Here is a 13502-nt window from a genome sequence, read left to right on the forward strand (position 1 = left end):
CGGCTTCAGTCAGAGCTGCACCTGCATTGTCATCGTAGATGTCGGCAGTGTCGTCTTCAGACTCAAATTCCTTATCATCAGCCTCTGTTGTGTCATCATCAAATATGGCATCATCTTCTGACTCGTCGAGTGCATTGCTGATACAGCTTTTCCTAAATGATTTTTCTATCATTTCTGAGGGAATGGACACCCACACATCCTTGGCCCACTGGCCGACCAGATTGATTTCGGGCTTCATAAGATTCCCGCCTTTTGTCAACTTCGCTATGCCTGTGCACGTCCATTCAGACCACATTTTGCATAGCCTGTCTTTAAAAGGTTGTTCAGGCAGACATCAAGCGGTTGTAGAACTGAAGTTAAGCCTCCAGGTATTAGAGCCAAAGTAGTTTTCATATTTTTGGCCACATTTTTTCACCTCATCCATCTTGTGTGCCCTGAACATGTCCCAAACAAGCATAGCAGGTTTCTTGAAAAGTGCTCCTGGTCTCTTATTCCACACTTTTTCCAGCCATTCAATAGTCCCACTTTCATCCATCCATCCCTTTTCGTGTCCACGTACGACACCAGCAGGAAATTCCATATTTTTAGGCAAGGTTTTTCTTTTAAAAATAACAGGAGGGAGTTTTGATCCATTTGCCAAACACGATAAAACCACCGTAAAATGTATTTTTTCATGGCCAGTGGTTTTAATTAAAACTGTTTTTTCGCCAACATCAGTTACCGTTCTGTTGCTCGGAAGATCGAATGTCCTTGGTGTTTTATCTATATTTCCTATTTGTGACAGTTCAAATGCATATTCCTTTTGATAGTTTATAATAAACCTTCGGAAAGATTCGATTTTTTTCTTCCAGATCTCTCGGCAGCTTTTGTGCTATCTTTGTTCACTGATGAAGACAGAGACCATGACGGTTCATGAAGCAAGTACACCAACCCGCTGATGCGACAAACATTGATGGCTTTACTGACTTGTATTTGTCGTCTTTCGACATTTGCAGAGCACACCGATGAATTCCAGTTCTAGTGACAATGTACCCATTTTGTCAATATTCAACAACCCAATTATTGAGATCTTTTTCTAGCTCAGGAAATGAAGCGCACCTCGTTGGACATTTTTGTCTTGCTTCTTAGCATGTCTTTTAGTGTTATTTTTTCGCCATTCTCTTACTTCCTTCTCATTGATACAGAATTCACGAGCAGCGGTGCAATTGTTTGCTTCTGCATATTCAACAACTTTAAGTTTGAACGCTGCATGATAAGCAGACCTTTTTCTTTTGATTTCACCGTTCATTTTAAATACTAGTATGAAAATAGATTATTATTGTAGTTATAGATTTTGTAGGACTTTATATAGGAATGTCACCTGCTTTATCACAGTCAAATTATTATTATTCTTTGTTTATTTCAAAGCAGCCCTGTAGATTGGCACGTCTGTGGGGATAACAGGCTATTTCAATTTTATTAGCGATTGCATTGATTCTGCACGTTATATTGGCTCGAGACTCATGAGGTCCATTGGTAGAAATTCATGAAGAGATAAAATTACACAGTAGTGGACTGACACCAGTACTATAGTAGTATCATTCATTGTATTTTTCTGATTGGCTTGTAAGGCATAGCATTTTGTGAAATGCATGGGTCAAATGTCATGCAGATCTGCAGCATTGCTCTTTTAGTATTCCTTTCAAGCTAATTTAGTCCACTAAACAAAGCCTTTGCAACTTTAAAAGGCTGCAGTATTGACATCAAAAAATGGGTTGGCAAACTTTGGCTCCCAGCCTGTCAGGGTAAGCTGCTGGCAGGACATTTTGTTTACTTGGAGCATCTGCAGGCATGGAGCCCCTCGGCTGCGGCAAACCGTGGCCACAGGGAGCTGAGGGGCTCCATGCCTGCAGATGCTCCAGGTAAACAAAACAACAATGTATTAGATATTCAATTCAATGATTCCATAAAGTTTAAAATCATCAAATTTTGGTGTAGACCCGTTTATAAGCTGACCCCCCCTCTCTTTGATGCGTCACTTTTTTACCAAAAATATTCGGCTTATGAACGAGTATATACTGTTGTTGGGGTGTATTCTATATTAGACAACTGACTATCATAATCCTATTATACATAGCAGGTCTGTGTAAATCTAACTTTTTTTTTTGCTCTAAATTGTTCAAATCTATAGGATATTAACTTTCCATTTCATGGAGAGGCATGATCTGAACACAGGGTAGGGACCTCTACTGCGTTCTGATCCTGGTTCTGTCTAAGTCCATATTCTTATTTATATTACCTTAGTGCCTAAGGTCTCAGTAGGCTAGACACTGTACAAATCTATAGCAAGAGTCCCTGCCCTGAAGAGCTTACAATTGAAAGACAAATCAGACAAAGGGTAGAACGGGAAACAGAGGCATAGTGAGGTGAAATGATGTGCCCAAGTAGCAAGTCTATGGCAGAGCTAGGATTAGCTCCCAGGTCTTCTGCCTCCCAGTCCACTATTCCCATCCACTGGACCATGCTACCACTTCAAGCAGAGCCAGGAAGCAGGCAGTATCTGTTTTTCAGGTGGGAAAATAGATTTAGAGGTTGGCTTTGTGATTGTATAAATCTCTCTGCCTCAGTTTCCCCATCTGTAAAATGCAGCTAACAATATCTAGCTTATGGTTTTGTAAGTATTTCGTTTTCTTATCTCTTAGCATTGATACAGTACTTTCAGAAAAGTTGCCTGCTTTTAATCAATTTTGCAGGTGTGCTTAATCGATATAACTGAAATTTTGCCAAACTTTGAGAGAAATATTGCCCCAGGATGAGCTCTTCAAACTAAAAAGTGATGCAGTGCAAACGTCGAAATCAAAGGCAGCTTAGATTTTTACAATATTTTCTCTCAAGTTATAGATTTTACAGTCAGAAGGGGCCCATGCACGCCGAGAATAGCTGGGAAAGGCACTTCCCACAATAAAAACGGGCTGCAGAAAGACTAAAGCGGACAGCCCCAATGAGGAGTTAGCGAGAGGCTGGCGCTCTCAGGGGAGGGAAGCTGGACCCACACTCCCGTGGGCCCGAAGGTTCAGGCGGGATTCAGCTCCGCTGTGGTTCTGTTCAATGCACGGGCACCAGGGCTGGCTCTAGGCAGGGGCTTGGGGCGGCACTTGGCTGCAGTCGTGGGGCTCGAGCCGAGCGTGTACAGCGCCGAGGCTGGGAGCCCTGCGGCGCTGACGGCGACAGTCGCCCCGGCCCCGCCTCCCTGCGGGCACGCGTCCGCTTCCGGGGGAAAGGTGACGAGCCGCCCCCCGTCTCTCCCCGGTCACAAGATGGCGGCGGCGGCGGGCGGCGCGGGGACGGCGGCCGCGCTGTGGAGCGAGGTGAATCGCGGCGGCCAGAACGGGGACTTCGGCCGCGCGCTCAAGTCCGTCAACAAGCGTGAGTCCCGCGCGCGCGCAACTCTTCTCTCCCCCCCCCCCCCTCCCGGGCGGATGGGCCGGTCCGCGCGTCTCCGCCAGCCTGGATGGGCCGGTCCGGTCCGGTCGGAGCCGCGCGCAGGCCGGCGCGTGGGGGGTCCGGGCCGCGGCACGTGCTGGGCCGGGCTGATCCCGGTTGCGGGGGGCCGGCACTGGCGGGGCCCGGGGCTCCCTGCCGCAGGGCAGCGCGGCGCGGCCCCAGGACTGGCCCGGTGCTGGCAGGTGCCATGTGCCGACGTGTAACACACACGGCTTCCGCCTGCTCACAACCGCACTGCCCCGTGGGGCCGCTGACCCCCCGCGTCTCACCCCGCTGATAACTGCTGGCTGACGGTCCGACACAGGGCTGCAGCACTGCCCCAGCGCTGTTCCTGAGATCTGGCAAACGTTCTCACTTCTGTCGGTGTGAAATGGTAGTTGGTACTGACTTCGCTAGAGCTTTTTATGTAGCTTGTTCCAAACCTAGGCAGTTGTCTAGCGGCGCTGATGCACTCCCCTCCCCCCAGGACCTCTGCGTACCCCTCTGATTGAGAACAACTGGCCTTGAGCACCCAGCTGCATGCCTAGGCCTCCGTCTGTTAAAAGGCAGCACAACTATAACAAAGGCAGAGAGAGCCTGGTACCTTCCATACCTGGAGCTTGAGACCCTCCAGCCCGATGTTGGACATGACTGAACAAAGACTGAGATCGCCTGTTTGCCCAATAACTTTTAGAAAATCCCAGCTATATAAGCATGTATCTCCATTGGCGGGGAGGTCTCCTAAGATGTGGCTTTGTGTTAGTCTAGCTCAGCAGTTTTCAAACTTTTTGAGCTGAGCCCTTTGAGTTACAATTTTCAGTTGTGCGCGCCCCTCCCACCCCCCCCCCCCCGACAAAAAATGGTGAGTCGGGGAGGAGGTGGCACTCCCTCTGCAAGTCATAGAATATCAGGGTTGGAAGGGACCTCGGGAGGTCATCTAGTCCAACCCCCTGCTCAAAGCAGGACCTAATCCCAACTAAATCATACCAGCCAGGGCTTTGTCAAGCCTGATCTTAAAAACCTCTAAAGAAGGAGATTCCACCACCTCCCTAGGTAACCCATTCCAGTGCTTCACCACCCTCCTAGATAAAAAGTTTTCCTAATATCCAACCTAAACCTCCCCCACTGCAACTTGAGACCATTACTCCTTGTTCTGTCATCTGCTACCACTGAGAACAGTCTAGATTCATTCTCTTTGGAACCCCCCTTCAGGTAGTTGAAAGCAGCTATCAAATCCCCCCTCATTCTTCTCTTCTGCAGACTAAACAATCCCAGTTCCCTCAGCCTCGCCTCATAAGTCATGTGCTCCAGCCCCCTAATCATTTTTGTTGCCCTCCGCTGGACTCTTTCCAATTTTTCCACAGCCTTCTTGTAGTGTGGGGCCCAAAACTGGACACTGTACTCCAGATGAGGCCTCACCAATGTCGAATAGAGGGGAATGATTATGTCCCTCGATCATGCTGGCAATGCCCCTACTTATACAGCCCAAAATGCCATTAGCCTTCTTGGCAACAAGGGCACACTGTTGATTCATATCCAGCTTCTCGTCCACTGTAACCCCTAGGTCCTTTTCTGCAGAACTGCTGCCTAGCCATTCGGTCCCTAGTCTGTAGCAGAGCATGGGATTCTTCCGTCCTAAGTGCAGGACTCTGCACTTGTCCTTGTTGAACCTCCTCAGGTTTCTTTTGGCCCAATCCTCTAATTTGTCTAGGTCCCTCTGTATCTGATCCCTACCCTCCAGCATATCTACCACTGTTCCCAGTTTACTGTCATCTGCAAACTTGCAGAGGGTGCAATTCATCCCATCATCCAGATCATTAATAAAGATGTTGAACAAAACCAGCCCCAGGACCGACCCTTGGGGCACTCCGCTTCATACCTGCTGCCAACTAGACATCGAGCCGTTTATCACTACCTGTTGAGCCCGACGATCTAGCGCAGTGGTCCCCAACACGGTGCCCATGGGTGCCATGGCACCTGCCGGGGCATTTATGTGCGCCCGCCTAGTGCCCAGCAGGGGAGAGAATCTGCGGCCCCGCGCCTGCGGTGGATAGAGAACTCCGGGGCTGTAGGCTGCGGGCTCCGGTGTTCTCGGTCCCTGGCAGGCGCAGGGCCCCAGCTTAAGCCGGAGAGAAGCCGCAGCCCCCGCGCCTGCCGGGGACAGAGAACTCCAGGGCTGTAGGCGCCAATGTTCTCAGTCCCAGGCAGGCGTGGGGCCTGCCTAGTGCCCAGCAGGGGAGAGAAGCCGGGGCCCCGCGCCTGCCGGGGACAGAGAACTCCGGGGCTGCGGGCGCCGGTGTTCTCTGTCCTCGCGGCTTCTCTCTTCTCTGGATTCATATATTATGTAATATTAAATATGATGTTTTTTGTATTATTTAATGTACAAATACAAAATAAGTCTTGACAAATTGTTGGCGCCTGACACACTCTTCTGAAAACAGGAATGTGCTACTGGCCACAAAAAGGTTGGGGACCACTGATCTAGCCAGTTTTCTATCCACCTTATAGTCCAGGGGTCGACAACCTACAGCACGTGTGCCAAACACGGCACGCGAGGTGATTTTGAGTGGCACGCTGCCTGCCCACTGAGAGGAGGTGGAGGGGCCGGAAAGCGCCATGCTGGGGGAAAAATGGGGAGGAGGGAAGCTTGGCTGCCGCAGGACCAAGCTTCTGCCTCCTGCCCCTGCAGGGGAGAGCGGGGGGGTCCCGGCCCCCCGCCCCACCGCTCTCCCCTGCGGGGGGCAGGAGGCAGAAACTTGGTCCTGCAGCAGCCACGCTCCCCCCCCCCCCCCCCCGTTTCTTCCCACAACATGGTGCATTCCGGCCCCTCCTCCTCCTCCCTCCCCTGCTGGCGACAGAGCAGAGCCGAGCGGCAGCGTGCTCGCTGCTCCGTAGAGGAGGCAGAGAGAGGTAGGGACAGGCCTTGGAGAAGGGGCTGGAACAGGTCATATCCCTCCCAGCCCCCTGCCATGTGCCGCTCAGGGCAGGGGCTGGGAGCACCCCAGCCCTCTGCCCTGCACCTCCCCCCAACACCCAGCCTTCTGCCCTGCACCTCCACCCCCCCAGCCCTCTGCCCTGACCTCCCCCCAACACCCAGCTTTCTGCCCTGCACCTCCACACCCCCCCAGCTCTCTGCCCTGACCTCCCCCCAACACCCAGCCTTCTGCCCTGCACCCCCACCCCCCCAGCCCTCTGCCCTGCACCTCCCCACACCCTCCAGCCCTCTGCCTTGCACCTCCCCACACCCTCCAGCCCTCTGCCCTGCACTCCCCACACCCTCCAGCCCTCTGCCCTGCACCTCCCTCCAACACCCAGCCTTCTGCCCTGCACCTCCCCCCAACACCCAGCCTTCTGCCCTGCACCTCCACACCCGCCAGCCCTCTGGCCTGCCCTCCCCCCAACACCCAGCCTTCTGCCTTGCACCCCCACACCCTCCCAGCCCTCTGCCCTGACCTCCCCCCAACACCCAGCCTTCTGCCCTGACCTCGAGTTGCCCCGCTCAGCCCGCTGCAGGCCTAGGTGAACAGAACCCCAGGCTGGAAGCGGGCTGAGCAGGCTGGCGGCGTAAGATCAGCATTTTAATTTAATTTTAAAGGAAGCTTCTTAAACATTTTGAAAACATTGTTTACTTTATATAACTAAACTATTGTTGTATGTAATATAGACTTATAGAGAGAGACCTTCTAAAAACCGTTAACATGTATTACCGGCACGCGAAACTTTAAATTAAAGTGAATAAATGAAGACTCGGCACACCACTTCTGAAAGGTTGCCTATCCTTGTTATAGTCCATTCATCCAGCCCATACTTCTTTAACGTGCCGGCAAGAATATTGTGGGAGACTATCAAAAGCTTTGCTAAAGTCAAGGAATAACCCATCCACGGCTTTCCCCTCATCCACAGACCCAGTTTTCTTGTCATATAAGGCAATTAGGTTAGTCAGGCATGACTTGCCCTTGGTAAATCCATGCTGACTGTTCCTGATCACTTTCCTCTCCTCTGAGTGCTTCAGAATTGATTCCTTGAGGACCTGCTCCATGATTTTTCCAGGGACTGAGGTGAGGCTGACTGGCCTGTAGTTCCCCGGATCCTCCTTCTGCCCTTTTTTAAAGATGGGCACTACATTAGCCTTTTTCCAGTCATCCGGGACCTCCCCCGATCGCCATGAGTTTTCAAAGATAATGGTCAATGGCTCTGCAATCACATCCTCCCAACTCCTTTAGCACCCTCGGATGCAGTGGATCTGGCCCCATGGACTTGTGCTTGTCCAGCTTTTCTAAATAGTTCGAAACCACTTCTTTCTCCACGGAGGGCTGGTCACCTCCTCCCCATACTGTGCTGCCCAGTGCAGCAGTCTGGGAGCTGACCTTGTTCGTGAAGACAGAGGCAAAAAAAGCATTGAGTACATGAGCTTTTTCCACATCCTCTGTCACTAGGTTACCTCCCCCATTCAGTAAGGGGCCCACACTTTCCTTGACCACCTTCTTGTTGCTAACATACCTAAAGAAACCCTTCTTGTTACTCTTAACATCTCTTGCTAGCTGCAACTCCAAGTGTGATTTGGCCTTCTTGATTTCACTCCTGCATGCCTGAGCAATATTTTTATACTCCTCCCTGGTCATTTGCCCAATCTTCCACTTCTTGTAAGCTTCTTTTTTGTGTTTAAGATCAGCAAGGATTTCGCTGTTAAGCCAAGCTGGTCGCCTGCCAGATTTACTATTCTTTCTACACATCGGGATGGTTTGTTCCTGCAACCGCAATAAGGATTCTTTAAAATACAGCCAGCTGAAGTCCAAGCTGCCTGGCGTCGCTGCCCGCCCACCCAAAGGTTCCTCCAGGCCCCCCGCAATTTGAAAACCATCTCAAGTGACTTTCATTACATCACATTTTACTGTATTGACAACCTCTCCATCTACAGATATTTGTGTTTGTCCTCGGCTCCCAGGATCCTGATTCTGCAGTTGGGTCTGTGTAGGCAGAGCTTCATCGACCTCAGTTAGGCATTGCATGTTCTTAGAAGCCTGCCTGCATGGATCTGATTTCAGGATCAGGGCCCCAGTGTCATGTATGTTCTGTGAGGGTAATGCTGGTGGTCAGGCAGCTGGTTTTCTGTGACCTCTGCTTTTCATGCTGACTTGTTTAGTTTTATTCTTTCTTAGTGCTCCCCTCATCTTTTCCTTTATCCACTTGTTTGTAACTTTACACTTAGATTGTAAGGTCTTCCAGGCAGGGATTGTCTCTATTGTGTTGTAACTTAGATTCTAAGGTCTTCCAGGCAGCGATTGTCTCTATTGTGTTTCTACAGTGCCCAGCACAATGGGGCCCTGGGTTATAGGCTCTACAGTAATACAAATAATAAAGAAAACCATCTACAGTACAGTAGCAAGATGCAGACTATATTTTATTGAGTAGTAATATTATGTGAACAGTTCCATTGCTAAAGTATGATGTGGCTTCATAAATCCATTGGTTTGCAATCAGACTAACCTTGGTAAGAGAAAGGAAAAGGGGGAAAACTGATGGAAGGAGAAGCAAGAGATGAAGAATGCATATTTAAGCCCTAGTCCTGCATCAGAGGCTGTAGTTTGATTGTGTTTAGGATGTAGTTTGGTTATGTTTAGCTATGTGACCTAGATAAGGTTCCCGAAGAGCCTGACGTTTTCTAGGTGTTAAATTCACCTTGTTCTGTCTCCATAATGTATTAGAATTCTGATTCTTGTAAGTTTTGTAGAAGCACCCATAAGCTTTGTCAAATCAGACTTTGGGATTGTTGGGTGGCACCCAGGGAGCTTCAGCCCTGCGAGATTTTGGTCTGGAGGAAGGAGCCTTGGTCTGTGTGTGCAGCTTTGGAAGCAGCTGACCTATGGCTAACTGGAGTTTGGACAGTCAGGGTTGAAGGGTGTTGTCATATGACTGTTAGGGTATGTCTACACTATGGGATTACTCCGATTTTGCAGAATTCGATCTTTGGCAACAGATTGTATAAAGTCGAGTGCATGCAGCCACACTAAGCAAATTAATTTGGCGGTGTGCGTCCATGTACTGAGGCTAGCGTCGACATCCGGAGTGTTGCACTGTGGGTAGCTATTCCATAGTTCCCGCAGTCTCCCCCGCCCATTGGAATTCTGGGTTGAGATCCCAATGCCTGATGGGGCAAAAAACATTGTTGCGGGTGGTTCTGGGTACATCCTCCTCCTCCCTCCACGAAAGCAACAGCAGACAACCGTTTCGCGCCTTTTTCCTGGGTGAACAGTGCAGACGCCATACCGTGGCAAGCATGGAGCCCGCCCAGCTCAAGACAGCAGTCATGAACATTGTAAACACCTCACGCATTATCATGCAGTCTCTGCTGAACCAGGACTTGAAAAACCAGGCGAGGAGGAGGCAGCGACGGCAGCGCGGCGACGAGAGTGATGAGGACATGGGCATGGACACAGAATTCTCTCAAACCGTGGGCCCCTGCGCTTTGGAGATCATGGTGTTAATGGGGCAAGTTATAGCCGTGGAATGTCGATTCTGGGCCCAGGAAACAAGCACAGACTGGTGGGACCGCATAGTGTTGCAGGTCTGGGAGGATTCCCAGTGGCTGCGTAACTTTTGCATGCGTAAGGGCACTTTCATGGAACTTTGTGACTTGCTTTCCCCTGCCCTGAAGCGCCAGAATACCAAGATGAGAGCAGCCCTCACAGTTGAGAAGTGAGTGGCGATAGCCCTGTGGAAGCTTGCAACGTCAGACAGCTATTGGTCAGTCGGGAATCAATTTGGAGTGGGCAAATCTACTGGGGGGGCTGCTGTGATGCAAGTAGCCAAAGCAATCACTGAGCTGCTACTATTAAGGGTAGTGACTTTGGGAAATGTGCAGGTCATAGTGGATGGCTTTGCTGCAATGGGATTCCCTAACTGTGGTGGGGCGATAGATGGAACGCATATCCCTATCTTGGCACCGGAGCACCAGGGTAGCCAGTACATAAAACGCAAGGTTTTTCAATGGTGCTGCAAGCACTGGTGGATCACAAGGAACGTTTCACCAACATCAATGTGGGATGGCAGGGAAGGGTTCATGACTCTCGCGTCTTCAGGAACACTAATCTGTTTAAACGGCTGCAGCAAGGGATTTACTTCCCAGACCAGAAAATAACCGTTAGGGATGTTGAAATGCCTATAGTTATCCTTGGGGACCCAGCCTACCCCTTAATGCCATGGCTCGAAGCCATACACAGGCAGCCTGGACAGTAGTCAGGAGCTGTTCAACTACAGGCTGAGCAAGTGCAGAATGGTGGTAGAATGTGCTTTTGGATGTTTAAAGGGTCGCTGCCGCACTTTACTGACTTGCTCAGACCTCAGCCAAACCAATATTCCCATTGTTATTGCTGTTTGCTGTGTGCTCCACAATCTCTGTGAGTAAGAGTAAGGGGGAGATCTTTATGGCGGGGTGGGAGGTTGAGGCAAATCTGATTACGTGCAGCCAGACACCAGGGCGATTAGAAGAGCACACCAGGAAGTGTTGCGCATCAGAGAAGCTTTGAAAACCAGTTTCATGACTGGCCAGGCTACGGTGTGAAAGCTCTGTTTGTTTCTCCTTGATGAAAACCCACCCCCTTGATTGACTCATTTCCTGTAAGCAACCCACCCTCCCCCCTTCGATCACAGCTTGCTTTCAAAGGAAATAAAGTCACTATTGTTTAAAAATTATGCATTCTTTATTAATTGATTATAAACATAGGGCGAGAACAGACAAGGTAGCCCAGGTGGGGTTTGGGAGGAGGGGAGGAGAGAAGGAAAAGGCCACTTCAAAAATTCAAAATAATGACAGCCTTTTGCTTGGGCTGTCCACTGGGGTGGAGTGGCAGGGTGCACGAAGCCTCCTCCTCCGCCCCCCCCCCGCGCGTTCTTGGACGTCTGGGTGAGGTGGCTATGGAACTTGGGGAGGGTGGTTATACAGGGGCTGCAGCGGCACTCTGTGATCCTGTTGCCATTCCTGAAGCTCCACCAGACGCATGCATCAGCCCCAGCATTTCATCCTGCCTCCTCTGATCCTCCTGCTGCCACCTCTCATCTCGAGTGTCTCTCCTGTCCTCACGTTGGTCCCTCCTGTCCTCACGTTCATTGGCAGCTTTCCTGTACTTTGATACCGTGTCCTTCCACTCATTCAAATGAGCTCTTTCATCATGGGTCGACTGCATGATCTCTGAGAACATGTTGTCTTGCGTGCGGTTTTTTCACCGCCTTATCTGAGATTAGCCTTCAGGACGGAGGAGGGAGGCTTGAAAAATTTGCAGCTGCGGGAGAGGAAGAAAGGGAGAGAAGTATTTAAAAAGATACATTTTACAGAACAATGCTTATACTCTTTCATGGTGAACAACACTATTCACATTACATAGCACATGTGATTTCGGTACAAGGTCGAATTTTGCATCTTAATATTGAGTGCCTGCGGCTTTGGTGTTAGAGATCACAGATGCAGGGCTGGGCAACAGAATTCGGCTTGCATGCAGCCATGGTAAGCCATTGTCTTTCGGCTTCTGCAACCTTCATAAAAGCAGTGCCCTCCTTTCCCATACCAAGCAAAGCCCATTGAGTGCTGCGGTTTTTGTGTTAACATGCAGCAGCAGAAACCAAACTAACACCCCCCCACCTCCCGCGCATCCAATTCTCTGGGATGATCGCTTTACCCCTTCCCCCACCGCGTGGCTAGTATCAGGGAAGATCCCTGCTAGCTAAACGCGAAAAGCTCAGTGCCAATGGCCCCCACACCCCACTGCTTGGCTAATTGCAGGGAAGGATTTCTTTTCAGCCACAGGCAAACAGCTCAGTAGGAACGGCCACCTCTGTCCCCTTTATTAAATTCCCGTATTTCAACCAGGTTACCATGAACGATATCACTCTCCTGAGGATAACACAGTGAGATAAAGAACGGATGTTGCTTGAATGCAAGCAAACACTAGGACCATACGCTGCCAGGCTTTGTCATGCAATGATACCAGATTACTTGCTACTAGCATGGCGTGGTAAAGTGTCCTACCATGAAGGACGGAATAAGGCTGCACTGCCCAGAAACCTTCTGCAAAGGCTTTTGGAGTACCTCCAGGAGAGCTTCATGGAGATGTCCCTGGAGGATTTCCGCTCCATCCCCAGACATGTTAACAGACTTTTCCAGTAGCTGTACTGGCCGCGAATGCATCCCAAGTCCTCAGGGCAAATTAATCATTAAAAAATGCTTGCTTTTAAACCATGTTTTATATTTACAAAGGTACACTCACCAGAGGTCCCTTCCGTGGCTTCATTGTCTGGGATACCGCCTTGGGAGGGTACTTCAGTCAGGCTGAGAAAAAGAGAACGGAGTGCTGTGTGCTCTCCGCAAGCTCGTCGTCCTCCTCATCTTCCCCGTCCGCAGAATCCTCAGGCATGGTTGAGATTACCCCCTCCTCGGAATCCATGGTCAGACGTGGGGTAGTGGTGGCGCTCCCCCCTAGAATTGCATGCAGCTCAGTGTAGAAGCAGCATGTCTGTGTCTCTGCCCCGGACCTTCCGTTTGCTTCTTTGGTTTTCTGGTACGCTTGTCTGAGCTCCTTAACTTTCATATGGCACTGATATGAGTCCCTATTGTGGCCTCTCTCCATCATGCCCTTGGAGATTTTTTCAAATGTTTTGGCATTTCGTCTTTTAGAACATAATTCTGCTAGCACAGAATCCTCTCCCCATACAGAGATCAGATCCAGTACCTCCCGTACGGTCCATGCTGGTGCTCTTTTTCGATTCTCGGACTGCATGATTACCTGTGCTGATGAGCTCTGTGTGGTCACCTGTGCTCTCCACGCTGGGCAAACAGGAAATGAAATTCAAAAGTTTGCGGGGCTTTTCTTGTCTACCTGGCCAGTGCATCTGAGTTCAGATTGCTGTCCAGAGCGGTCACAATGGTGCACTGTGGGATAGCTCCCGGAGGCCAATACCATCGAATTGCACCCACACTAACCCTAATTTGAACCGGCAATGTTGATTTCGGCACTACTCCCTCGTCAGGGAGGAGTACAGAAATCGAT

At 50.1% G+C, this 13502-nt stretch overlaps 1 protein-coding gene across 1 annotated transcript in view; it reads left to right on the plus strand.

Annotated features, from left to right (window-relative positions):
- Positions 1-3273: 3273 nt before the first annotated feature.
- SRP72 (signal recognition particle 72) overlaps positions 3274-13502 on the plus strand; it is a 43923-nt gene continuing 33694 nt past the window's right edge. The window contains exon 1 of the mRNA XM_054029963.1: positions 3274-3405. Coding sequence (XP_053885938.1) covers positions 3297-3405 — 109 coding nt within the window. The 5' untranslated portion in view covers positions 3274-3296. The remainder of the gene's footprint in view (positions 3406-13502) is intronic.

This window comes from Malaclemys terrapin, chromosome 5 (genome assembly GCF_027887155.1).
Source record: "Malaclemys terrapin pileata isolate rMalTer1 chromosome 5, rMalTer1.hap1, whole genome shotgun sequence".
In the NCBI taxonomy this organism is placed as follows: Eukaryota; Metazoa; Chordata; order Testudines; family Emydidae; genus Malaclemys; species Malaclemys terrapin.